The sequence below is a fragment of the Littorina saxatilis genome, linkage group LG15, assembly GCF_037325665.1.
Source record: "Littorina saxatilis isolate snail1 linkage group LG15, US_GU_Lsax_2.0, whole genome shotgun sequence".
NCBI classification, from domain to species: Eukaryota; Metazoa; Mollusca; class Gastropoda; order Littorinimorpha; family Littorinidae; genus Littorina; species Littorina saxatilis.
In genome coordinates this window covers 22,487,504-22,514,485 of record NC_090259.1, presented here as the reverse complement: position 1 = coordinate 22,514,485, position 26,982 = coordinate 22,487,504, and the positions used below count along the sequence as shown (strand labels likewise).

The 26,982-nt window shown below is 43.3% G+C and overlaps 3 protein-coding genes across 4 annotated transcripts in view; 2 read left to right on the top strand and 1 right to left on the bottom strand.

Moving 5' to 3' along the window:
* The window catches only part of LOC138948827 (FK506-binding protein 15-like), a 51,516-nt gene extending 36,663 nt beyond the window's left edge, over window positions 1-14,853 (top strand). For both annotated transcript variants that reach the window (XM_070320456.1, XM_070320455.1), the window contains exons 26-30: window positions 168-275; window positions 525-726; window positions 1,374-1,938; window positions 8,515-8,644; window positions 9,910-14,853. In XM_070320456.1, coding sequence (XP_070176557.1) covers window positions 168-275; window positions 525-726; window positions 1,374-1,938; window positions 8,515-8,644; window positions 9,910-9,984 — 1,080 coding nt within the window. In that variant the 3' untranslated portion in view covers window positions 9,985-14,853. The remainder of the gene's footprint in view (window positions 1-167; window positions 276-524; window positions 727-1,373; window positions 1,939-8,514; window positions 8,645-9,909) is intronic.
* Window positions 14,854-16,282: 1,429 nt separating this feature from the next.
* Window positions 16,283-19,827, top strand: LOC138948826 (ankyrin repeat domain-containing protein 65-like). Its single transcript, XM_070320454.1, has 3 exons — window positions 16,283-16,597; window positions 16,749-16,847; window positions 17,724-19,827. The coding sequence occupies exons 1-3, from the start codon at window positions 16,426-16,428 to the stop codon at window positions 18,041-18,043; spliced, it is 591 nt and encodes a 196-aa protein (XP_070176555.1). The 5' UTR covers window positions 16,283-16,425; the 3' UTR covers window positions 18,044-19,827.
* Window positions 19,828-19,959: 132 nt separating this feature from the next.
* The window catches only part of LOC138948825 (laminin subunit gamma-1-like), an 80,018-nt gene continuing 72,995 nt past the window's right edge, over window positions 19,960-26,982 (bottom strand). The window contains exon 28 of the mRNA XM_070320453.1: window positions 19,960-25,394. Coding sequence (XP_070176554.1) covers window positions 25,126-25,394 — 269 coding nt within the window. The 3' untranslated portion in view covers window positions 19,960-25,125. The remainder of the gene's footprint in view (window positions 25,395-26,982) is intronic.

The window sequence follows — 26,982 nt, the reverse complement described above, 5'->3', positions numbered from 1 at the left end:
ACTTATTTTAAATGATTGTTTGTTGCCAATATTGTTTCAGATTTTTATTACGGAGCCATTTATTAGTTATTTCTTGAAAGTGTAAGAACGAAGGCTCTTCGGTTATTCTTATATTTGTGTGTGTATATGCCTGACAACGTTACTGACTTTACTCATGTTTCTCTCAGGTGAAGAAGGTGATGAACTCTGTGTACCAGAGTCTGCGAGAAGAGTTTGATTCGGAGGAAAATTACATGGGGTCAGAGGTCATGGCCGCTATACTCGGTGTCATCAAGGTGCGTATTCTTTATTAATTTTCATGCACCAAAAAAAAGAAAAACTGGCTGAATTTTCATCCTTTGAAAAGTAAGAAAAGAAAATATTCATGAAGGTGTAATGAATGAAAGTGTGAATGTGCACTTAATACAGATAACAGAATTGTCTGCTACTTGTTTTTAATCAAGTTTCTGCTACCTGTTGTTTGAGATAGGATTCAAACTAAATGTCTTGCATTTTATGGTAAATATTGCTTTTTTCCTCTTCAGGAAACAACGCTGAAGTTAGTACAGGCACAGTCAGGAGCCACGCAGCAGCAAGAAGATGAGGAAGACGAAGAGGAAGAGGACGAAGAGGAAGAAGAAGACGAGGAAGAGGAAGAAGAAGAAGAAGAAGAGGAAAAAAAGGAAGACCTTCCACAGCAGCAAACAGCAAAAGCAACAACAGAACTGCCTTCTAGAGTAGTAGAGGGTAAGCCATCTTGTTTCTCTTTCTTTTCTTGAAATTCTGTTCTGGCACTTCAAAATCTTAGCATCAGCTAAAAGGTTATGTTTTTAGACTTCTTCTTCTTCTTCTTCTTCTTCTTCTTCTTCTTTGTCCACAGTTTTAATGTGTATGACTGTTTTTACCCCACCATTTAGGTAGCCATACGCCGCTTTCAAGGGAAGCATGCTTGGTAATTTTGTGTTTCTGTAACCAACCAAACTCTGACATGGATTACAGGATCTTTTTCGTGCGCACTTGGTCTTGTGCTTGCGTGTACACATGAAGGGGTATAAGGCACTAGCAGGTCTGCACATAAATTGACCTGGGAGATCGGAAAAATCTCCACCCTTAACCCACCAGGCGCGGCCAGGATTGGAAGCAACGACCATCCACTTGAGAGGCCGACGTCTAATCCACATGGCCATTGCGCCCGTTGCCTGTTTTTTAGACAATTTCTGATCTTTTGTATGCTATCTATCGGACCTTGGTTATGAAATGTACAGCAATGTATCTTCCTCTGAACACTCTTTTAAATTAGCTTTTTTTCCCTTCACAATCCAGTCTGTACTTGAAGGCAGGTCAACAAACAATCATCACACAGCTAACAAAATACCAACAATAATTATTTTCAGATATAACCAAAGCAGAATCAGCACCACCACCAGCAGAAGAGACAAGCCCTCCTCAGCCCAGCGAGAGGCAGGCAGACAATGAACCTCTTCCCCCCAACGCTGCAGCTGAGGCCGACCACGATAACACAGACGATGAAACCAGCGAGAAAGACGAGCGGCAAGCGGAAGGGGGAGGGGGGGAAGATCATAGCATCTCATCACCGTCCACAGTTTCTGCGCAAGACGGAGAAGTTGCCTCAGACCCTAACACAGACGAGTCGTTCCACACACCACCGTCTGCTCCCAGGTCTGAAGGGGACCTGACGGAAAGGGACCAAAGTCAAGAGAAAACTACTGAACCCTCGCAGCCAGTAGAGAAACAAGAGGATGTGGAACCTACAGCGGTGGAAGAGAGCGTGAAGACTGCAGAGAGTCAGAAGCCGGAGGTCAGAGAGCCGGTTCAGAAAAGCGGTTCAACGGCTTCGGATGAGGGTCGCACGAGAACGGAGTCTGAATCAGTTCTGCCGACCCTTGCCTCACGCGAACCACCTCCCCTGTTTGATGCTGATGAAGAAGATGATGACAGGTGAGGTTTTTTTTATTTTTTTTTTTACTATGTATGTTTGTGTGTGTGTGTGTGTGTGTTAGGTGTATGTGGGTTGGTGTGTGTGTGTGTCTGCACGGAGAGATGTACGTGTGTGTGTGTGTGTGCGTGAATGTGTGCTTGCATGCGTGCGTTAGTGTGGTGTGTGAATATAGGCATGCAGGTTCGTGTGTATGTTTTTGTATGTAGAGCATGCATGAGTGCATCGGGCATGGAAATTGTCCACCGAAAGGCACATTTTTGCCAAAATCATTTTTTGTTCTGCCGAGAAAGCAAAAGTGTCCGCCGAAAAAATAAATGGGGGAGGCAAACATGGTTCTGAAAACTGAATTTAATGGCAAACTTGGAGCTCAGATGACACCAAATTGCACAATTTGGGTTCTGTGAAGAAACAAATTAAATTACATATCTTATCCCAACTCACATACAGCAATTTACTTCAGTTTAGTGCTAGGACGCTGAATAGCATCGCCTTGGTAACAAGGGGAGGTCACCCTAAAAAAGAGCTACCTTGACCCCTTAACAGGACAAAGTCACACGTGACTTCCTGACCTTGCCGCCATCTTTGAATCATTCCATCTTCAGCGGTCCGTGTCTACAGACGTGTTTTGATTTTGCTTCGGCTTTCAGCCGGTTTGTCTGACTTCTGCCTTTGTCAGACCCTGCCTTGGTACTTGCACACGGTCCCTCTGCTCCTACTGTGTGTTTGGGTGAGCTTTTTTGTCGTTTGTTATCGTTTTGTGACTTAGGTTTGGTCGAATACTTAGCTTTGTTTAAATTTTTTTCCGTTCGCCATGTCGGATAAGGAAAGAATAAAAATGCTAAGTCGGTGGCCGAGCCTTCTCCCACAAAGAAGCCTTCTCGTAAGTCGTAGAGTTCGGCATGTTAAGCTTTGATTAAAGTCACAGATCCTTGACTAAATCCTCGTTTGATGTGCGATAGACTTACCTAATTCTCCGGCTATGCCTAGTTTGCCTTCAGCTGCTTCACCGGTCTTGTCCGGTTCAGGTCATGTTAGCGAGAAGCAGGATGTTTATGCTATTTTGCACTCCTTGAGTGCTCAGATATCCTCCCTTTCAGCCGAGTTATCGTCTACCAAGGCTGAGATGTGTCTTTGCCTTCCGGTGTGGGAGGTGTGCGTTCCCTTGCCAGGGTGTGTGTTCCGCCTTCCTCCACTTTTACGTCCGCCGACGTTCACGCCTCGTTTGAGGGCAGCCGTGGTGTTTCCCTGCTGCGTTCCCAGGCCTCTTGGACTGACGACGATCAAGGTATTTATACTTCGCCAGTAACCGGGTTCTCCGGCCAAAACGAAGTGCGTGGTTTGGAGAGAGTAGCCACACCGGTTCGTGTGCGCGAAAGCTTAGGCCCTCGGTCTACGTCGTTCCGATTGAGTGAACGTCTAGATCGAGGGAAAAGCCCAGACACGCGTTCGGTCTCTGACCGAACAGGGGAAGTGCGTCCTCCTACACTCCCTAGAGGAACAGTGGGTGCGGCAGCACAGCTTTCACAGCTTTCCCCGCTTCCGCCTTACAGGCAGGAAGCAGTCCCTAGAGACGTACCGCTTGGGTATAAAATCCCTCGTGGGCGTCTCTTCCGGGCGACACTTCGTCGGACTATGGTAGTCACGGCGGAAGTGTCTTGCCTGACTTCACGGAAGTGAGGGACTACGAGTCGGATTTTGGCACTTCCGTCCAGGGTGACGAAGATGTCAACTTCCGCATACCGACTAAGCTTCCGCAAGCTCTGGCTTTAGCGGAGGAAGTGGCTTCACGGTATTTTGAGGAGGGGGTGACATTCCCCGCTTCCGCCCGCTGGGCAGGAAAGCAGTCCCTAGGGACACACTGCTTGGGTATCGCATCCCTTGTGTGTCGTCTCTTCTGGGTGACGCTTCGCCTGACTATTGTAGTCAGGGCGGAAGTTCGTTGCCTTGTTGCACGGATGTGCGGGATTATGAGTCGGATTTTGGTGCTTCTGTTCATGTTGACGAAGATGCCAACTTCCGTGTACTGGTTGAACTTCCGCTAGCACTGGCTTTGGCGGCGGAAGTTACTTCACGGTAGTTCGAGGAGGGTGCGGCAACACTTGTAGGTTTGTTGCCCAACCTCCTTCCGCTTTGGGGGATTCCCGTTCTGCGAAGGACTGGGAACAGCAGTTCCGTTTGCGGAAATTCCCGTTGGTAGCGTTTGAGCTGTCTATGCTACTGACTACTGGGCAGTATGGCGGTGCGTTTCACGCTGTACCGTGGTTAACAGCACAAGGTCTGGCTCCTGTTTCAGCGCAGCCTTACCGTGCTTCTTTGTTTTTAGCCTCAGCTTTGCCTGCTGGTTTGGCTAAGAAGTTTACACTGCTGCATAATTCAGTCAATTTGATTGGCTCGTTTGCCTTGCCTCGTTCCACTTTTCCGGAACTTGCAGTCCTTAGGCAAGATGATACAGCAGAGACAGAGTAGTCCCGTTTTCGGAGAATTCTCTTTTGTCTTTGGAGTAACTGGCTTACGCTTGCTTGAGTTATCGTCTCTCTCTGAGACTTTGCAGAGATCTCTGTCGAGATTGATCGCGTCGTCATTAGACCCATTCAGGTTTCGTGACGATGCGGTAGAGAAAGTTGTCACTATTCTGGTAGGGAAGACGGCTACAGTAGAACAGTTTGTTATACTGAGTCCTCTTTCTTGTCTCTGGGGGAATAAGCACATGATCTTTTCGAGTTATCCTCTGTTTCGGAAACTTTGCAAGATTTTTTATAGAGCTCTATCTTCTCTGCTCTTGTTAACTTCGAGTTTCGTCGTGACGCACGGGAGAAGGATGTCATGTCGCTGCTAGCTACTTTGGCTAAAGTCTTTTGAACAGCGGAGCCTCCCAGCGCTTTTCTTGGCACATTGCTTGGCTCAGGTTGCAAACAAGAGGCGGATCTACTCCGCTCTTTGCTTTTTGTGGTTCATCTTCTGGGAGAAGCGTGATCTGCGTCGGCTGGCCACATTTGGCCTTTATTTAGGCAAGATACGAAGCTAAGCAAACAAACATTGGGTTAAACCCTCTGCCTTAGGCAGCTTCGCGGTATGTACGCCCATCTTTGGTGCGGCATACCTCTCATTTTTTCACCTTCTAGGGTGAAGTTGCTAAGGCCTCAATTTTTGTTTTTTGCCTCTGTGGCGAAAAACAAGGCAGGCTGTTAAAACTATCTTAGCTTTTACGGCTTACGGAATTGCGCTTTTCTCATCAGGGTCATAAGCTTTGGTTTCTGACAAGTCGCCAGAACATGTCCAAATTATGGGCTCACATTCTGACTAGATTTTTAGGCTCACTGAGCCATTGCTCGTAACCTCTCAGTCGGAACTTTTCCGGCTAAGCCTACCTCTTGAGGCAGTGGCTTCTGTCAGCGACTTTCGCTGCGCAGCACAAAGGACTCGCAGGAATTCCTTAGTTTCAGCTTTTCTTTCTAAGAGGTTACGGAAAGAACTAAACACCATCATGTGGCTAAGCCTAGGTTTGGCACAGACGTTTTTAGCATTGGGGTTGTTTTTCTTCCACACGCAAAGACATACACCGTCGATTGGCTGGTACGCCCTTCACAGAGAAGGGTGGACAGGTTGCAAAGTCTGTTTTGTACTCTGTCCTTGATAAAGAGAGCGGCTGTACGTGTTCTGACCTCTCTTCTTGGCCAAATGGAATCGATGGCCACTCTTGTGCCCTTAGGCAGAGTCCACAAGCGGCCATTTCAGGCTGCCCTGAGTTCGCTGTGGAAGCCTTCTCTTCAGGGCTGGGAGACAGTAGTCTCTCTTGAAAGCTGGTTTCGGCACACAACGAGGCAGTGGCTGCTCCCTGGGATTTCACAGGGAGTGCCAATCTCGTTTGCCCCCCCCGGACGAGTTTCTGTTCACAGACGCGTCTATGGAGGGCTGGGGTGCCCATCTTTCTGTTCACACTGCGTCAGGTCTGTGGAACGAGACGCAGAGTGGGGGCACATTTATGCCCTAGAGTTAGAGGCTGTTTTCCTGGGACTTCAATCGTTTCTGTCTATGGTCAGGAACGAACAAATTGGGGTTCGCACAGACAACACGACCATGGCGGCCTATATCAACAAACAGGGAGGCACTTTGTCTCTCGCTCTTTCTGTCAGGTCAGGTCAGATTCTTGCCCGGGGCAGCCAGCACCTTATTCTGTTGTCAGCTAAGTACATCCCAGGCAAACTCAACGTTCTTGCGGACTACCTCAGTCGCCCGTCGTGACGATGCACACGGAGTAGACTCTGACTCATCAGGTCCTACAACGTCTGCAGGTGGCATTTCAGCAAGCCTACAGTCGATCTGTTTGTGACAAGTTTCTCCTGCAGGCTTCAGGTCTTTGTCTCCCCCTTTCCAGACCCAGAGGCGTGGGAAACAGACGCCCTCGAAGTAGACTGGTCGCGTCTGATAGCCTATGCTTTCCCCCCGTTTCATCTCTTGGGAAAGGTTCTCAGGAAGGCGGAGCTGGGACAGCCTTGCTTGGTGTTGGTGGCCCCTTGGTGGCCCAGCCAACATTGGTTCCCCGTCCTCCTTCGCCTCGCAGACGGCCCTCCCTTCTTTCTAGGTCGCTGCGCCGTTCTGGCTCCTCAGACGCTACTTTAGGCTTTGTCCAAAAGGCCCACAGGGAATCGACCAGCACTGTTTATGCGTCGCACTGGTCAGCTTGGACAAAGTGGTGCTCGGAGAATGGAGTTACTGCTACTTCACCTCGCTCTATGCATGTAGCAAATCATCTCTCGTGTTTGGCTGCTCAGGGCTTGGCTCCTTCTTTTTTGAGAGTCAGGCGCTCAGCCATTTCTTCTACTCTGAAGCAATTAGGGCATAGCATTAACCTGGGCGGTGTAATTGCTAGTGTTCTTAAGGGGGCAGCGATTGGTTTTACGAAGGCTAAGTCCCCTCTTCCCGCGTGGGACTTATTTTTTGGTACTCAAGTTTCTAGCCTCTTCGGATTTCGAACCTTTAGCTTCAGCGAGCTTAGCTAACTTGACTCGTAAAGCCTTGTTCCTCGTTTTGTTAGCCGCTGCCCGTGGAGGCGGTGAGGTGCACGCTCTTTCAGGCCTGGCTAAGGATATTTCTTTTGAGAGCTATGGCTCTTTTGTTTTAAGATTTCGGCCGGAGTTCCTTGCCAAAACCAAAAACAAGGTCTGTCCTCCTCTGTTATTCGCATTCCTCCTTTAAGTAGGATTCTTGCGTCTGGTGACCCTGATATGGTCAATTGTCCTGTTCGTACTCTTACCAGCTACTTATCCCGTACCACGCCTATTAGGTCTAGGGACCAAAAACTGCTCTTCATCTCAGTTAACACTGAAAGGAGCAAGGACTTGTCGCGGGTCACTTTGGTAAGATGGGTCTCTACGCTTATTAAACAAGCGTATGCGTGGTGGCACAGACAAGTTGGGATTGGGCATTCTGTCCTTCCTATGAAGTTGTCGAGAACTCACGAAGCCAGAGCCTGGGATACTTCTCTAGCAGTCCTCCGCTCAGGTCTTAGTCGCTGCCTACTGGAAATCGCAGGGCGTCTTCATCAATTTTTACCTGCGAGATGTGGCCAGCACTCGCCATGGTGGCAGTAGCTTCCTACCAGCCATTGTCGCTGCTGGACAAGTGGAATTTTGTTTTCCCACCTCCTTCATTAGCATTCTGCTGTATGTGAGTTGGGATAAGATATGTAATTTAATTGAACATTTTTATCTAAATTTTAATTTGATTATATACTTACCCAACTCACATAGTGGATACCCGCCCTCCTGCCCCGCTTTTGGGGTTTTATGGGGGTTTTTCCTAAAAAAGAGGGAAATTTTTCTATGTTCGCTTTCGATTGAATGATTCAAAGATGGCGGCAAGGTCAGGAAGTCACGTGTGACTTTGTCCTGTTAAGGGGTCAAGGTAGCTCTTTTTTAGGGTGACCTCCCCTTGTTACCAAGGCGATGCTATTCAGCGTCCTAGCACTAAACTGAAGTAAATTGCTGTATGTGAGTTGGGTAAGTATATAATCAAATTAAAATTTAGATAAAAATTTTCAAATTCCTCTGATATTACTTACACATTTTCAGCCTTTTTTACTTTGTTCTTCTTCTTCTGCGTTCATGGGCTGCAACTCCCACGTACACTCGTGTTTTTTGCACTTGTATGACCGTTTTTACCCCGCCATTTAGGCAGCCATACGCCGCTTTCGGAGGATGCATGCTTGGTATTTTCGTGTTTCTATAACCCACCGAACTCTGACATGGATTACAGGATCTTTTCCGTGCGCACTTGGTCTTGTGCTTGCGTGTACACACGAAGGGGGATAAGGCACTAGCAAGTCTGCACATAAGGTGACCTGGGAGATCGAAAAAATCTCCACTCTTAACCCACCAGGCGGCAGCGACCGGGACTCGAACTCACGACCTACCGATTAGGAGGCCGACGTCTTACCTCCACGCCACTGCGCCCGTCTTTACTTTGTTCAATTCCCATGCCTGGTGCCTGCTGACCTACATATGTATGCGCACACTTACTGTGTGTGTCATAGAACCTCTCTCTCCCCATCTGTCATTGTATATTTCTTTCCACAGCCCCCTGTTTGGGAATGACGACACAGTAGCTGACACCCTGGGTTCACACCTGGATGCAGAGAAGAAGGAGGACAACAAGAAAGGGGGAAACAACAAGCTGCCCACCAAGAACGATCTCCTGGGGGAGGATGTGAGTTGTCTTCCTTGGCAGCTTTCATTGTGTAGCTAGCTACAGGGATTTTGATTTACCCCACTTCCAAATAACTAACTGTGAAGGCCTTCCTTAACGGAGCCTGAAGTTACCTTTACAAGGACTTTGTTATTTCTTTTTTTTTTAACCTAAAATCAGTGCCAAAGCTTCATACAGCAAGCTTCTTAATGTAAACTTCGCAAAGTCCACTTCACCCAATTAATATCGGCCTCACAGTGGAACCTCCTTTAAGACTTGTAAAAACATGAGAAAGTTAGTCTTGAAGTTAAAAATGAGGGAGTCTTGAAATGAGGGGTAGATTTACAGTGGCTGTGAACAGAAAATCTGAATCAATCAATCAATCAATCAATCAATCAATCAATCAATCAATCAATCAATCAATCAATATGAGGCTTATATCGCGCGTATTCCGTGGGTACAGTTCTAAGCGCAGGGATTTATTTTTTATTTTTTATTTTATTTTATGCAATTTATATCGCGCACATATTCAAGGCGCAGGGATTTATTTATGCCGTGTGAGATGGAATTTTTTTTACACAATACATCACGCATTCACATCGGCCAGCAGATCGCAGCCATTTCGGCGCATATCCTACTTTTCACGGCCTATTATTCCAAGTCACACGGGTATTTTGGTGGACATTTTTTATCTATGCCTATACAATTTTGCCAGGAAAGACCCTTTTGTCAATCGTGGGATCTTTAACGTGCACACCCCAATGTAGTGTACACGAAGGGACCTCTGTTTTTTTCGTCTCATCCGAAAGACTGGTACTTGAACCCACCACCTAGGTTAGGAAAGGGGGGAGAAAATTACTGACACCCTGACCCAGGGTCGAACTCACAACCTCTCGCTTCCGAGCGCAAGTGCGTTACCACTCGGTCACCCAGTACTAATGTTGCTTGTCCATGAAGATAGCGTGTAGCTTAGTAAGCCTGTAATAGATACGTTTTGGAAATATCTCCCGGGTGTGTATAGTTTGTGAAAGAGTGAATACTCTTGCTTTTTTGTAGGCCAACATTCCCACATGCTCCCGGGCCACATGTGGAGACACACACCCTTGTTAGTGACTGGCCTATAATGTCACATGGGAAAGTTTGCCTCAGTACATGTAAAAGCAAGAGCAATCACTCTTTCACAACCCATACAAACATGACAGAGTTATTTCCAAACATTGTCTGTAAACTACTGATGACTGGGACGACAAAACGTCTGATGAGTTATTCTTTCTTTTTTTCTCCAGGATATGAAGCCCAAGCCTCCACCTCCTCTCTTTGGTGATGACGATGATGATGATGATTTGGACTGGATGAGTTAGCTCCCTTCATTCAGACGATGACATTCACTGTCTTCGTTTGCGGTGGAGATCAATTCATAACTGTTGAAGAACCTTTGAAAGACTCACCGGGCATTGCCACTTGATCTTCATGTAAAATCCACTCAGTATTTAAGCCTCCTTGTTGCATGTTGCTTTAGTGTAGCTACGCATGGTGCACATTGATTTCCTAGGTTTCTCATTAATCAACAGTTGTGAGAACGACAAGGAATATTTTTTTAGGGACATTTGAGGCTGCACTTGAAGTACATGTATTGATTATGTGTCTCAAATGAAAATAAAAGGGAAAAAGAAACCTTCACTGTTGAACAATAAATATGTGAAATTAAGCTTAGTGACGGGCGGGGATGTAGCTCAGTCGGTAGCGCGCTGGATTTGTATCCAGTTGGCCGCTGTCAGCGTGAGTTCGTCCCCACGTTCTGCGAGAGATTTATTTCTCAGAGTCAACTTTGTGTGCAGACTCTCCTCGGTGTCTGCCGAACACCCCCGTGTGTACACGCAAGCACAAGACCAAGTGCGCACGAAAAAGATCCTGTAATCCATGTCAGAGTTCGGTGGGTTATAGAAACACGAAAATACCCAGCATGCTTCCTTCGAAAACGGCGTATGGCTGCCTAAATGGCAGGGTAAAAAACAGATTGCTTCTGATCATTGTTTGAGTGCTTCTTAGAATATATCTTGATGGTACATGTACTGCAAAGAAATCCGTTACTGGTTAAGCTTTCCCTGACAAAACAACAACGCCAGAAGTAAACTTAATTTGACCTACCCCCCCTCTCCCCCTATCCCCCCCCTCCCCCTATCTTCATATTCTTTTCCTTTATCTACCAGAGAAATTGTTGTATACTTGATCAGTTATGATACAATATAATTTTTGTTTACTGTTATGTTTTGTTCCTCCAAATTCTTACCGCTAATCCTTCGAAAATATAGTTATTGGTGCAATATGTTAAAGACGGTTGTTGTTGTTCTTGCATATTTATTTATTGTAGATGAAACGCACATGAAGCAAGCAATTTTGTTCTTCCTATTTTGCTTTGTGTGTTGATAATTAGTCATAGTTTTTTATGCTGGATTGTAGTTGCACAGTCCTATAGTAAAGATGTCAGTTAGCCAACAAACAAGTGAGCATCTTGGATGTGTGTTACAATTTGGGGGACTCTTTCGTTTATATCGGGTGCAGGGTTCCCTCAGTTTGGGAAAGTCTGCGGAAAGTGTTGAGCAATTTAATGATTTTCAACATTGTAAAGTCCTTAAAATATAAAGTTTTTGAACGTTTGAGAATTTCAAATTTGACGTTTGGCAGTACATGTTAATTATACGAGAGTTGTTAAATCAGAGGAAGGATATGCAGGAGTGTGGAGTCATTAATCTGCGAATCATTTAGAGGTTAATGTGCACTTTTTTCTCTCACTTTTTTGGCTGCGTTTTTAAATTGTGTTCTTGATAGTCGTTTATGTTACTGTTATTGTGGTTTGTTTTCCTGCTGTTGTTGTTTTCACTGTTGTTGTTGTTATATTTAGTCAAGTTTTGACTAAATATTTTAACATCGAGGGGGAATCGAAACGAGGGTCGTGGTGTATGTGCGTGTGTGTGTGTGTGTCTGTCTGTCTGTGTGTGTGTGTGTGTAGAGCGATTCAGACTAAACTACTGGACCGATCTTTATGAAATTTGACATGAGAGTTCCTGGGTATGAAATCCCCGAACGTTTTTTTCATTTTTTTGATAAATGTCTTTGATGACGTCATATCCGGCTTTTCGTGAAAGTTGAGGCGGCACTGTCACGCCCTCATTTTTCAACCAAATTGGTTGAAATTTTGGTCAAGTAATCTTCGACGAAGCCCGGACTTCGGTATTGCATTTCAGCTTGGTGGCTTAAAAATTAATTAATGACTTTGGTCATTAAAAATCTGAAAATTGTAAAAAAAAAATAAAAATTTATAAAACGATCCAAATTTACGTTCATCTTATTCTCTATCATTTGCTGATTCCAAAAACATATAAATATGTTATATTCGGATTAAAAACAAGCTCTGAAAATTAAATATATAAAAATTATTATCAAAATTAAATTGTCGAAATCAATTTAAAAACACTTTCATCTTATTCCTTGTCGGTTCCTGATTCCAAAAACATATAGATATGATATGTTTGGATTAAAAACACGCTCAGAAAGTTAAAACAAAGAGAGGTACAGAAAAGCGTGCTATCCTTCTTAGCGCAACTACTACCCCGCTCTTCTTGTCAATTTCACTGCCTTTGCCATGAGCGGTGGACTGACGATGCTACGAGTATACGGTCTTGCTGAAAAATGGCATTGCGTTCAGTTTCATTCTGTGAGTTCGACAGCTACTTGACTAAATATTGTATTATCGCCTTACGCGACTTGTTACTGTTATTGTGGTTTGTTTTCCTGCTATTGTTGTTTTCACTGTTGTTCTTGTTTCCTTTTTTTCCTACATTAAAAAAAGTCAAAATATCGAAACATTCCATCTTGCATGTGCCTGTGTAGGAAACATTGATTCTATATCGATCAACATTTCATTTGAACTAAACACAATGAGCTGTTTACTGAACTAGTCACATCATGTATTGTGCCTACTTTTGAATAAGACGGATTGAACATGGTGTCAGTGATGGTTGGGACCATGGTTCACTATTGATGCCAGGATAAAAAAACAAGAAAGGTAAGTTGTTGGAACGTTTAATTTGACTAAACAAAAGACAGGCACAGTGGCGTGGTGGTAAGACGTCGGCCTCCTAAACGGGAGGTCGTGAGTTCGAATCCCGGTCGCTGCCGCCTGGTGGGTTAAGAGTGGAGATTTTTCCGATCTCCCAGGTCAACTTATTTGCAGACCTGCTAGTGACCTAACCCCCTTCGTGTGTACACGCAAGCACAAGACCAAGTGCGCACAGAAAAGATCCTGTAATCCATGTCGGAGTTCGGTGGGTTATGGAAACACGAAAATACCCAGCATGCCTACTCAACGAAAGCGGAGTGAAGCTGACTATGCTCTCAGAGAATAGTGTGGGGAACCCAAATGGGCAAATGAGCTCACACGTCACCTGCAAATTCTGGAACGCTGAAGAAGAAGAAAGAAGACTAAACAAACCAAACAGAACTTAGCTTGATCGATTCGCTTGTTACTTCCTAGCAAGTAGCCGCACATTTCGTCAAGCTAAGTTGTGTCTACTTATTGTTTGTCTGTGCACTTAAGAAAACCGTTGGGTCGATATATTTGTAAACGTTTTGTTGTGGTTTGTCAAATTCAATGTTCCAACAACTTACCTTTTCTTGTTTTTTGATTCTGAAACTTGGAACGTTGGCAGTCCATTTTATTTTAATTTGTTTTAATTTTTTTTTATTGATGCTAGGGTTAAGTTGAATGCTGTTACCAAGATTTTAAGGCCAGGGAAAAGTATAAACAATATGTTAATTGAAACTAGTTTTACTAAAGTGGAACCCCACCTTTTAAACCTCTCAATTTAAGACTCCCTCCCAATTTAAGACTCCCTCCCTTATAAGACGCTGGGGCAGGGATGTAGCTCAGTCGGTAGCGCGCTGGATTTGTATCCAGTTGGCCGCTGTCAGCGTGAGTTCGTCCCCACGTTCGGCGAGAGATTTATTTCTCAGAGTCAACTTTGTGTGCAGACTCTCCTCGGTGTCCAAAAACCCCCGTGTGTACATGCAAGCACAAGACCAAGTGCGCACGAAAAAGATCCTGTAATCCATGTCAGAGTTCGGTGGGTTATAGAAACACAAAAATACCCAGCATGCTTCCTCCGAAAGCGGAGTATGGCTGCCTAAATGGCGGGGTAAAAACGGTCATACAAGTAAAAGCCGTGGGAGTTTCAGCCCATGAACGAACAAACAAAATCCACATGTAAAAGCCTGGGCAGATCTGAGGCAGTGAACACGATACAATGTAGCTTGATACATGAGGAGGATGGTAGCTTCAAACACTTTTTATTCAGTACTGACGCGTGTTTCTTTCAGGCAAGATATTCTTCAGCTAGCCACTCGCGAAGCTAGGAGGCGAGAGTGTCTATGAAACGGTTTATTGGCTAGCGACGCAAGTCACATAAACACATAAACACCATTGGTTGATACCGAAAAGGTCGCCTGCACTGGCCGGTCAAAAACCTTGGACAGCCAATCGGATGGGCAGCTGCGTGGCCGCCATGTTTTCTCGCCAAGCGAGCAAGCCCAAAGCTACCTAGCGTTCGAGGCGAGAATTCTAGCGTCACTCGCGGCGAGATGTGTCCAAGAAACGGTACTTCCTCGCCCCACTCGCCAATCTCGCCTATTCTCGCCTGTAAGAAACAGGGGACTGGTGTACGTTACTTTCGGGATTTAAACTGCAAAATCAACCACTGAAATACATTAAAAAAAAAAGTTATATCTTACTGAACGCCTTGTGTAAACAGTGACCCACAAAGCATACTCTACTGATGGGAAAAAAAAGCAAATTTGTTGCGGTGAGTTATTATCCATTGTTGACCAGAGTATGATAAAACGCTGGTCAAGAAATGCACACTAAAATTGTGAACAAAATGCTTGTGAAGGTAATTGTTTCTCCTCTGCTAGCCGGTGGAGGAATGTGTTCAGTTTGATTGAAAATGATTGCCCATGGAAGATGTATCCTGCATATAGTATATGTTATCCTGGTAGATTGTCATCTGTATATATGTGTATTATATTTACTCTGGACTAAACTCATTTGAATGGTAGGAAAGAATGATTGAGAAACACTATTTTTGTATTGCTGTTTATGGCTGGTTTCGTTAAGCTGGTTATACATTTTGATGCAGATGTACAGAAAATTAATAAATGTTTGTGTATAAAAGAGAGATGTGTGCTGATGGTATGTACATATCACCGTGCGTGTGTGTGTGCATGTGTGTAAGTAGCTCCTCTGCATTAACGGTTATTTATTTCTGCAAGATACGCCGGGGGCCGTACATTGCAGGGACTGCTGTATGACCCGGCCAGGGTTCGAACCCACGACCTCCCGATCACGGGGCGGACGCCTTACCACTAGGCCAATTAACCGTGCCGGTCTAAATGTGTCTTGTAAGTGCCTCCAAACAATTTTTGTTTTGCTGACATATCAAGTATAAACAAGTCGCGCGCGTAAGGCGAAAATACAACATTTAGTCAAGTAGCTGTCGAACTCACAGAATAAAACTGAACACAATGCAATTTTTCAGCAAGACCGTATACTCGTAGCATCGTCAGTCCACTGCTTATGGCAAGATCAGTGAAATTGACAAGAAGAGCGGGGTAGTAGTTGCGCTGAGAAGGATAGCACGCTTTTCTGTACCTCTCTTCGTTTTAACTTTCTGAGCGTGTTTTTAATCCAAACATATCATATCTATATGTTTTTGGAATGAGGAACCGACAAGGAATAAGATGAAAGTGTTTTTAAATTGATTTCGAAAATTTAATTTTGATAATAAATTTTATATTTTTAATTTTCAGAGCTTGTTTTTAATCCAAATATAACATATTTTCTGATTTTTAATGACCAAAGTCATTAATTAATTTTTAAGCCACCAAGCTGAAATGCAATACCGAAGTCCGGGCTTCGTCGAAGATTACTTGACCAAAATTTCAACCAATTTGGTTGAAAAATGAGAGCGTGACAGTGCCGCCTCAACTTTCAGGAAAAGCCGGATATGACGTCATCAAAGACATTTATCAAAAAAAATGAAAAAAATGTCTGGGGATATCATACCCAGGAACTCTCATGTCAAATTTCATAAAGATCGGTCCAGTAGTTTTGTCTGAATCGCTCTACACACACGCACAGACAGACACACACACATACACCACGACCCTCGTCTCGATTCCCCCTCTATGTTAAAACATTTAGTCAAAACTTGACTAAATGTAAAAAGAACAGAAATGACACGCAATCAGCACACACACACACACGCAAATCAAGCAAATGAACATTTTGCCGCAAGTTTTCTAATTACATGGGTGGGATTCTTCCCGTATATATATAGGCCTATGCCGACTGAAAATCCGGATTCGCAATGTCTGTGGTGACGTTTTTTTGGTTGTTAATTATACAAATCCTTCAGCGTCTGGGGGACCCCAGACCCCCCCCCCCCCCCCCCCCCCCTTAAAATTCTTCAGGATTCGTGATATTTTTCAGTCCCAATTAACCATGACAACTTCTTTTTTGTAACTTTCGTTTCTGAGACAGACTCCGAGACAGGATACGAAACTTACTCAAAACCAGCTCTGTTTATATCACGGTAGATAACTCTCGTTTAGCGTGCTTGACAACACAACTCGTCAAGTACCGCTTTGTAGGTTTGAGGGTGATTATTTCAGTCCTTATCCCCTCAAACTCAGCTGTATGTAATCCCTGATGACCCCAGCTGCCCGCTCGACCAGTGACCGATAGCGAGATGGGTACGTTCGCTCTGTCCGGTGTTTTTCTGAGCTGGGAGACCGAGCAACGTTTGATAAGCGCTGCGGGAAAAGGCGACATTTCCACAGTGCGTAAACTGCTGAGGAAGAGAGTCAACGTCAATGTCAGAGATGGGCTGGACAACTCCGCCCTCATGATGGCCAGCAAAGGTGAGGAAAACAAATAAACACTATTATTCTGGAATTTATAGAGATAGTAATGTCCATGTTTGTGTTCATGCGTGTACGTCTATGTGTGTGTTTGTGCCTGTGTGTAGTATTTGTGTGACCACTTATGTTTTGTATACTACTACTACTACAGGAGGCCATGCTGAAGTTGTTCGCATTTTGTGTGAGGCTGGAGCACAGACCAACATGGTAAATGGAACACTTGCAACTGCACTTCACCATGCCGCTTGTGGTATGCTTTTAGTTCTATTATCTCACCTTGGTTCTACTCGTTTATTTATGTGTAGTGGCCCTCCCCCCCTCCCCCCTCCCCCCCTCCCCCCCCCCTAGACCCCACTTATTATTATTCTGTATATGTATTTGCTTTCATTTTGAGACTCCTACCTTTTGAGATCTGATTTTTTCAGATTTGTGAAGGTCTTAAAAGGGGGGGGTTGGAGTTGGAGTTTCGCTTAAGTCTCAAACTTGTAATTTTGATCACACTCATTTGGAACCCATTAATTACAGCACTAGTTGTCTTTTTTTTTTCATATTTTTTTCATTTGTTTGTATATTCATTGATCGTTTTACATGTACTTTTCTTTTTCCCAAATGCATTTATTAGTTATTTTATTGGATTATTTATCTATTATGTAATTAAATCAGCTCATATATTTTCTTTTGTCACCCTGTAAGATGTGTGCATGTATGCACCCAGTACGTGTTAGTATGTGTGTGAGTGCGTGTCAGAATGCAAAAGAGATGTGGATGATAGTGCATGTTTATGTGTTCATGCATGTATGTCTGTATGTGTGTTGTCACTTTAAAAAAAATTACAGTCGAACCTGTCTATATAAGAATTAACCACCCAGGGTACTGTGATTAAATGTGGTCATTATAGATCTTTATGGAAAGGTGGATTATATTTAAAAAAACCTCATTGGGGATCTTTTCGGGGGGGGGGGGGGGGGGGGGGGGGGGGTGTTGTGGGCAAGTGGTCGATGATCATTACCAAGAAGTGATCGGCCAGGGCAGGTCCGACTCTATTGATCAACCTTCCATACTTTTTTTATCAGCTGATTGTTTAAGATATTGTGCCCTCTCATTGCTACCAACTACCCATCCACAGGCACCCACACAGAAGCTGCCAAGCATTTAGTGCTGGCAGGAGCACCGCTGGACGCCAGGAATGGGTCAGGCGCAACCCCTGTTGAAATGGCACCCTTCAACAGTGAAACATGGGAAGTTCTGAATGCTGCCAGGAATGGAGTTATGCCAGAGATTGAAGTAGTCAGTGAAGTGCCAGAGGTTCCTGTCTATGCCATCGCAGGAGCCTCAGCAGAGAAGAGGAAGAACTCGGGAAAGAAGGGGAAGAAGGGGAAGAAAGGCGAGAAGAAAGGGAAAAAGAGTGGCAAGAAAGGAAAGAAGAAGGGAAAGAAGAAGAAGTGAGAATTGGGCAGAAGGTCAGGGAGTACAAGTGTGGTAAATGTGATTAGAAGTGTGCCAGGGCACAACAGCAATTTCAGTCAGCATCTTATAAATAATTACCATGGGGAGGGGGTGTCTGGGGGGGGGGGGGGGTGCATAAGGGTGAAAATGAGGGGCTCATGACCAAACCATTCCTGGGTCCGGTAATATGTAGCTAGTCATCGGTCGGCTGACCGTGAAACTGACGGTGGGTCGACGTTGAACCGCAAAAGTCAGTAATATGAGCGCGAACAACTGCCGGTCCAACTGAAAACAGTCGCCCGACTGCGGTTGGGCTTACAGGCACCTTTTTCGGTCGATCGACCGCAGTGTCTCTACTTGTTTTAACTTTCTGAGCGTGTTTTTTAATCCAAACATATCATATCTATATGTTTTTAGAATCAGGAACCGACAAGGAATAAGATGAAAGTGTTTTTAATTTGATTCCGATAATTTAATTTTGATAATAATTTTTTTATATTTAATTTTCAGAGCTTGTTTTTAATTCAAATATAACATATTTATATGTTTTTGGAATCAGCAAATGATGGAGAATAAGATGAACGTAAATTTGGATCGTTTTATAAAAACAATATTTTTTTTACATTTTTCAGATTTTTAATGATCAAATTTTCTCACCCTGTCCTTTACCACCCCCCAAAAAATAAAAAAATTTGAGTTTGGAAAAAAAAAGTTTAGGGTCGGCGCCGAAATTTAGATACCGGTACCGCCAAAACAGGACCGATGTTTACATCGGAAGTTGTAATGTTCTAAAAATACCACTGAGCGGCTGACTGTCTAGTCAGCCGACTGTCAGTGCTACCGCGCTGCACATATTACCCGTCAAAACACGGCCGGTCAGCAGACTGCAGTCAACTGACTTGACAGTCAGTCGACTGTGGTTGCTCGACCGTCCAAAATACGCTGTTCATATTACCGGCCCCTGGTGTGAGTGATGTACACACAATCATGTGCTGCTGTCATAGACGTCATATATGCTAGGAGAGTGACATCTCTATCTTATAATTGATTATCGTTAAGAAGTACTTTTTTCTAAGGGGAGACAGGAGGAGGGGGGGGGGGGGGGGGGGAATGAGGTGATTTTAGAACTTAATGTGAGTGATTTGACACACAATCAGATGCTGCTGTCAAAGACGTCATGCTAGGAGAGTGACGTCTCTCCCTTTCCAACAAACCAGAGAAGACACCAAACGAACGTGGAATAAATGTACAAGTTACAAATATTGGTGACAAACTGTGTGCTTTATTACCTGGTTTTTTTTATTGGGTTTTCGTTTTCATCAAATCCGGTCAATGGCCATATCATAATTATACATTTTGGGTAGATAACGTCTGTTCTGTCCTTTGTACTGGAAACTTGCATTCTCCCAGTAAGGTCATATATTGTACTACGTTGCAAGCCCCTGGAGCAATTTTTTGATTAGTGCTTTTGTGAACAAGAAACAAATTAACAAGTGGCTCTATCCCATCTCCCCCTTTCCCCGTCGCGATATAACCTTCGTGGTGGAAAACGACGTTAAACACCAAATAAAGAAAGATTGGACTGCCAGGTTTTTATTCATGACGTCTTTTGTCAATGAGCATCAACTGCTTTCTTTCATCCAATTGTCAGGCTAGTTCTTGATTTTAATGTTTTGTATAGCCTGTTCTGTAGCAAACTAGTATTCAGTAGAAACTTGGTTTGTGTGTGTGCTTATAAGTGAATGGGTTTTTTTTCATAATAGAACCTGAACGTATCACCCTTATTTCAAATGCCAAGTTTAAAAGTTCTTTGTGTGTATGTGTGCGTGTGTGTATTTGAATGTGTGGTTTTACATCTCTCTCTCTCTCTTTCTCTCTCTCTGCTCTGCTCTGTCTCAGACAAAACACATACAAAATAACATTTACAAGAGCTAGATGATTTATTCGTACAAAGAGGTAAAAAAAAAATGTCCATATAAGAAACAGCCTGGGCAGTGAACAGTACCTGCAACTACACTCTGAGGTCAACAGTTGACAACAACAATGTTGTACAATGTACAGAGGCTGGATGTAAGCATGTACAACTGTGTACAGTGGCTGGACATAAGCATACATGTACAGCTAGCTGTACACTGACAGAACAGGCAAAAGCATGTTGTAAAAACATACATTGGTTGAACGTACGCATACAAAGAACATGATACACTTAATAGTAAGTAGATGTTTTCAACAATGTACACTGGCTGGATATTTGCATACATGTACAGCTTGAACACTGAGAATCGAGACAAGACGACGCATGCTGTACACTGACTGAACATAAGCATTGTACAACAGCACACTGGTAGGACAAATGACACATCATGTACATGCGTTACGGTGGGACAGTACACACATGCAAAACGGGACACATAATGACACATGAAGTACATGTACAACATAAACATATATCACACAATTCATCTGGCCATTCTTAAGTGACAAGTGCACCACATTTTTTCACTAAAAGTAGAATTCAGAACGGAAAATGGGCCTACTGCCTTTTCTTGTGTAGGACATAACTTGGTTGATATTTTACTGGGATGAAGAAAAGTGCTGTAGCTGCTCTGTTCAAGATTGGTGGGGTTGACGTTCACTTTGCCCCACCTCAGTCAGAAAAAAACAACCACCAAGAGTGGCTCCGTTTTACTGAAGAATGTGTAAGTGCCCCGAAACTTTCATGCCAAGTATACAACAACATCACCGACTCGCCACACAATGCCAACATGCACACAAAACGTACAGTTAAGGGACGAGAGAAAAATGCAATGCGATTCATCTGACACACACATTACTCTGTTTACACGCTGTCCTTCTGTTTAAGTCTCAGTTTAACCTTCACTATGCCACAGTTGGAGGCAAAAAGGGGTAAAGACTGATCTTAACTGACGCTGTGTAATCAGGAAAATCTGAGTCGCCAAGGCCTTTTTGTACATTAAACTTGTTATCCTTATTTGTAGTTGACTGGTAGCTGAGATCCGGGTTTTATACTTTGTTTCTGAAGTGTGGCGTACATTCTTGCACCTTCATGGATGGGACTGAAAAATGTCATGCATCCTGAAGAATTTTAAGGGGAGAGGGGGGGGGGGGGGGGCCAGACGCTGAAGGATTTGTATAATTAACAACCCAAAAAACGTCGACACAGACATTACGAATCCGGAATTTACCGGAAGAATCCCACCCATGCATCTTGTGGGCGACTCGGTACCCTATGTTTAGGAGCATAGATCTGTATAGAGCTGCATGTATAGCGTCACCCCAAATTTCTTAAAATCTCTTCACAAAGAGTTCCCACTGAGTTCTTAAAAGTTAGCCAATTTACATGTGAACTATCTGATTTTTGAGACAGTTCAACCTTAATTAACGGTAATAAGTTATTCAATTATATTCCGCCTCTTCCATGCATATCAATTTCACCTTAAGTGAATGTTAGAGGCTTGTTACGGAGTCAGAGTTTGAATTTTCTCAGACGAATAGTGAAGGTTAAAACTTCATGTAGCCGGTAAATAACTCCTTATAAGACAAAAATATCAAATGCAGAGTTATGTATGTGGTATATGAGTCAGAATAAAAATGTGGCGCAGAGTAATGTAAGAACATAAATATACCATCAACATCCATTTAAAAAAAGATCTCTTCTTCTCATGAACTAAATTCTGACCTATTTAAGGATTTCATTTTAAGCATTTCCACAACTGCCGACGGGATAGAATATTTCAGTCTTAATTTTTAACTCAGCTACACACTCCAATCTTATTTCTTCTCCTCTTTACTTTGGGCATCTATCTTCAGAAATGGCAAATGAGCTATAGGATAATGCTAGCTCTAAATATCCTTGCTTTACATGTCATTAAACATCACTCTTTTGTAAAAACCTTGCACATACATTTGCCCTACAGCGAGAACAAAACGACAAATGAAAACCATGTGTACATAATTTTTTATTTAAGTAAAACTGGCCTTCTGGCATAAACAAGACGTGCTGTTACATTCCTCTTAATCCTGGTTGACATAAAGCACACAAACATGGATGTATATATTCACACATAATAACAACAAATCATTCATGCTTATAATCAGCAGCATTAAGTTAAAAACGTGTTTTTGTACAAAAGTCTTACGTTTGTTCACACTTGTTCAGCTTTTTTTTCATTGAGAGAACTATAAAACCAAGTTTGTATTCTCATAAATTTGTTCTCAAGACCCTTTTTAGCGTGACAATAACAAAACAGTTTTGGTTTTGATCATTTTCATTTTACTCAAAAGCACAGCTAAGATTTTAAAATGATAAAACTCAGCCAACTATCTGTACAGTAAGACATGCCTTTGGAAAGCAACACATGTACACAGACATACCAGTACATCAAACGAAGACCACACACAAAAAGAAAATGAAAAACAAGTTGTAATAGCACCATGTAAAGTGTACGGTAAGTATACATAAGGTAGAACAAAGACAGAAATACTTCAAAGAGATTACGCTTAAATCGATTACAGAACAGAGATCCCAGCTCTACACGGTTGCCATTTGTGATGTCCCCTCGTGAGTATAGCTGGTAGCACTAGCATCATAGGTCAATATTAATACAGGATATAAACCTGTAAGTACTATGCAATAAACAGTCACCACTAACACTCACACAATACATCAGAATCACACGGACAGGGATTTAATATCATTTAGAGTACCAGTAAACAGCTGAGTAGTCCTTGACAACGATATATTGATCGCAATTGATGATGGCCTATAATTCTGTTTGTTCTGCAGTTCGCGACTGTTTTTTTGTTGCTATTTCACTTTTATATATTGCGACCCAAGTCAGCTGTAATGTAATCAGAATTCAAGGTCAACAATAAGATAATTAGAAATCAGATCTTTTCCACAAGAAAACACATTTCATATTATGCAAATTGAGGTCAAGCAATTGATCACTTCAAACTAGAAGCAAACTGCATAATTTCCCAAAAATGAAAAGTACATTTTATTTACAAAGCCCTGCACTAAAAAAGCTTTTTGGGGTGTATTTTTTCTGCTTTTTTTCTGAATACCAACTATGCCCAAGGCTGCTTTTTTGCACACACAAAAACCCCAACCCATTGAACATAGGCGGGGACTACTTAAGGAATTTTTACTTTGTGCATCACATTTTACTCATGAATAAAATTAAGCCATGACAATGCAAAAGTTGACATGACAAGGAAATGTTGAAGAGTATGCACCAATGACAATGCAGGTAAGTGGTCCATAGCTTTGAGCAAAGCGTGAGCAAATTTATTAAATTTCTTCAATCGTACCAGTCATCTGAATAAAGATCTCCAATATAGGCACCTTTGAGCTACGTCCGAATAGACACTTTCTTTCTTTCTTTATTTGGTGTTTAACGTCGTTTTCAACCACGAAGGTTATATCGCGACGGGGAAAGGGGGGAGATGGGATAGAGCCACTTGTCAATTGTTTCTTGTTCACAAAAGCACTAATCAAAAATTTGCTCCAGGGGCTTGCAACGTAGTACAATGTATTACCTTACTGGGAGAATGCAAGTTTCCAGTACAAAGGACTTCACATTTCTTACATACTGCTTGACTAAAATCTTTACAAAAATTGACTATATTCTATACAAGAAACACTTAACACGGGTAAAAGGAGAAACAGAATCCGTTAGTCGCCGCTTACGACATGCTGGGGAGCATCGGGTAAATTCTTCCCCCTAACCCGCGGGGGGTGAATAGACATTTTTACTATCTAGCTTCCTGGGTAACTTGACATGAGGCCTACATAAAGACCCTCTACTCCATAAGCGGTACCACCCAGGTTCAAACATAGAACTACTCGTAACAATCAGACCCTGTTGCATTGCTGTTCACTGACAAAACCAGACCGCTCATTTTCAGGTACGGTTACACACCTATAAGAATCAATTAATGGATTTAGGAGAGAAAAAGTGGTCTGTAGTACTTATCAAACCACTGTGCCCTGAAAAAAGTCCAGATGTTCAAATGCCTCTACTCAGATGAGGTATTGTGGCTTTTATACTGCTGTACACAGAACAAGACATAACAAAAACGAAAGATAAAAAAAGAAAACATGGATTTTTTCATATTTAGCCTCATACTGCACAAATTGCCTGCTCTGCTAGAAACCCAGAAAACTGTCAGTGTTACTACCTGGGATGTCACCGACTACACAATCCAACAGAATAAAAGAGTGCTCTGTCTTCAAAACTTGCTTTGGGGTTGAAAGGCTAAAAAAACACATGTACCATACTAAAAAGTCTTACGCTTAACTTTCCCTGACGATTGTCTTTGGTTAGCAACAAAACGTACATCAGTATCGTCTTGCAAAAAAAAAAGAAGAGAAAACAACCCATGCAAATCACCAAGATCGCTTGCATTCATGCACAGACATACACTCGTTCCACAGATGATGTAAAAACTCATTCAACCATGCTGCATACAGATCACAAATATCAGCTGCAAAACAATTTTCTCTGAAGACTCAACAATGGTACCGAGATGGCTACAGGGCGGAAGAGAGAAGGCAGGGACAGGGGTGGTGAGGTTTGCTTCAATGTCAAATAAATAATTGTACCTGCAAGAGTTTTTGTTTATTTGGGTGAACAGTCCTTTTCTTGTGAGGACATTTTCTCTTTTTTCCCCCCTTTTTGTACTGTTTTGTTTCTCTGGCATAGAATTTGACACAATATTTGTTTGTGGCTCAGTTGTTCCCATAGTGTTTCCATCAAACTTTTCATATAATTTCTTCAGTTGTGCTACAACTCTCAACAGTGAAGACAACACCTCTATACAACAACATTTTAAGCCTGGCCTTTGGTCCAACACTACAGCAAAGTATAGAACCTGCCACCATCAAAACCCTCCAACAAAACAACCATTGCATCAGATTTGACTGTACATTAGCCAGGAGCTTTCTCCCTTAACCAAACCCCCCCTTTACAGTCTCAGACTTCACCCACAGACCAAAAACTTCACTTGGTCTCTGCCTCTCCCCTTGCCCTCTCCCATCCACCCTGATTGCTTCGTGCTCAGCCGTTGAAAAGCGGCGACTCAATGTCAATGCTCTTGAAACAATCGTTCGGCAGCGAGTCGCGGATGGCAGCGATATTCTCGACGTCTTTGCGGAACTGGGAGAGGTCCGTCTCGTACTTGTCGCGCCAGCATTTGATTTTCTCGTTCTGCTCGGAGAGCGTGGCGAGTTCGGCGTCGATGTTTGCCTGTGCCAGTTCCTTCTCCAGGCGGTCTAGCTCCTCCTCCAGTTCCCCCAGTCTCTGCGTGTCCACGTCTTCTAGGTATGCTGCAGGGAAAGAGAGGTGAGGAATTGGTGAGAACATTCAAATACAGTGGAACCCCCTTGTAAGACCTCCAAAGATCTGAAAAAGTCAGGAGGGAGTCTTAATAACACAGGGGTTAATTTACAGATTTTATGAACGGAAAATCTGAAAAAGTAAGGTTTTAAAAAGAGGGAAGTCTTAATTTTTTTTTTTTTCCCCCAAAATTTTAATCAATCAATAAACACGTGATAACAAACATGGTAACTGTGTGTTTTCCGTTTGTACACATAATTTCTCATTTACATGCTTTACCTTAAATCAGAGACAATAAACAGTTTTAATCGGGGGATATTAGAAGGCATGTTCCACTATAGAACGCATCTTGAAGATCTTGTCAGGTCAATGTGCTAAAGCTGAATCAGTGAGTCTTTTTTAAAATTTTTTTTTTTTACTTCTAAAGGTTGATGCATTGTGACAAACCACTGAGCAAAAGTTCTTGAAATGTTGGTTATACCAGGCTTACTGTAGGAAAACAAGCAGCAGAATAGGAAAGTGCAGATATACTTATTAAGTCTAGAAAGGTTGATTTACTGTGATATAAACCATTGATAGAAATGTGAGAAAAATGGATCTGGACAGTCAAGTGAAAGAACAAACAAACAGTCAATATAACACTTACCTCGACAGTACTATTCTTGCACATTATCTATTATAGGCCGAAAAAATTGGACAAAACGCTGAGTGGGTACAATTATCTCCCATAACCATGCGCCACCGTGGATCCCAAGCACTGTCCGAGTGCTTCCCCCTTACAGGATGTAGGTGGCGCGTCCTCTTTCTTTTTTCGCGCGTGTCAGACCGGCTGTGTTTCTGCTACGCTCCCGGATTATTTTGGACTAAGAGGCTTCTTTTCTGTGTGGACTATCACCTGTTGGATTATTGTGTGTTATTCCACTTCTGGCTTGAGGCTACGTTGTGTTTCCTTCAACTTGTGCCTCCGTTTTTGTGTGGCGGACTCGGCGTGCCTCCCGTCCTACTTCGTGGTGACCGGTCGTCTGCTTCTCGTTTCGCCGCATTCACTTGAGTATTGACCTAAATTTTCTTTGAATTTTGTTAATTCTCGGTCTTTAAGGGTACGTACAGGGCGAGGTAGGATGTCTCGTCCTGTTTTGGGCTCTGGTTCTACGGAACCAGAGTCTGCCGGGGGCAACCCTTCTCCGGGCGCCCAGCGTCATGTTTTACGCACGGAGAAGGGGATCTTTCGGCGCTCCGACTCTCCCTCCCCAAACGCTTTGCGTTTGCGGCGAGGGAGGGCGGAGAAAGCCTGTTTGAGCAAGATCAATGCGAGCTTGCTCAAACAGGCTGGGCTTGAGCCTGGGACTTCGGGCGGGGCTGCGCCGTCGAAGGTTCGGGGAAGGTCGAGGAGAAAGAAAAAGCTTCTTTCTCCTTCTCCTTCAGTGGAACAGGCTTCCCCCCCTTCGACGCCGTTGTCCGGCCCTCAGTCTCAGGCTTCAGCTCCTCCCGGTTTCAAGCCTGGGGGGAAGGTTTCCTTCTCCTCCCTGGCTCGAATCCGGGGGCAGGTCGATTCCCAACCCTCTTTGGGGGTTGGTG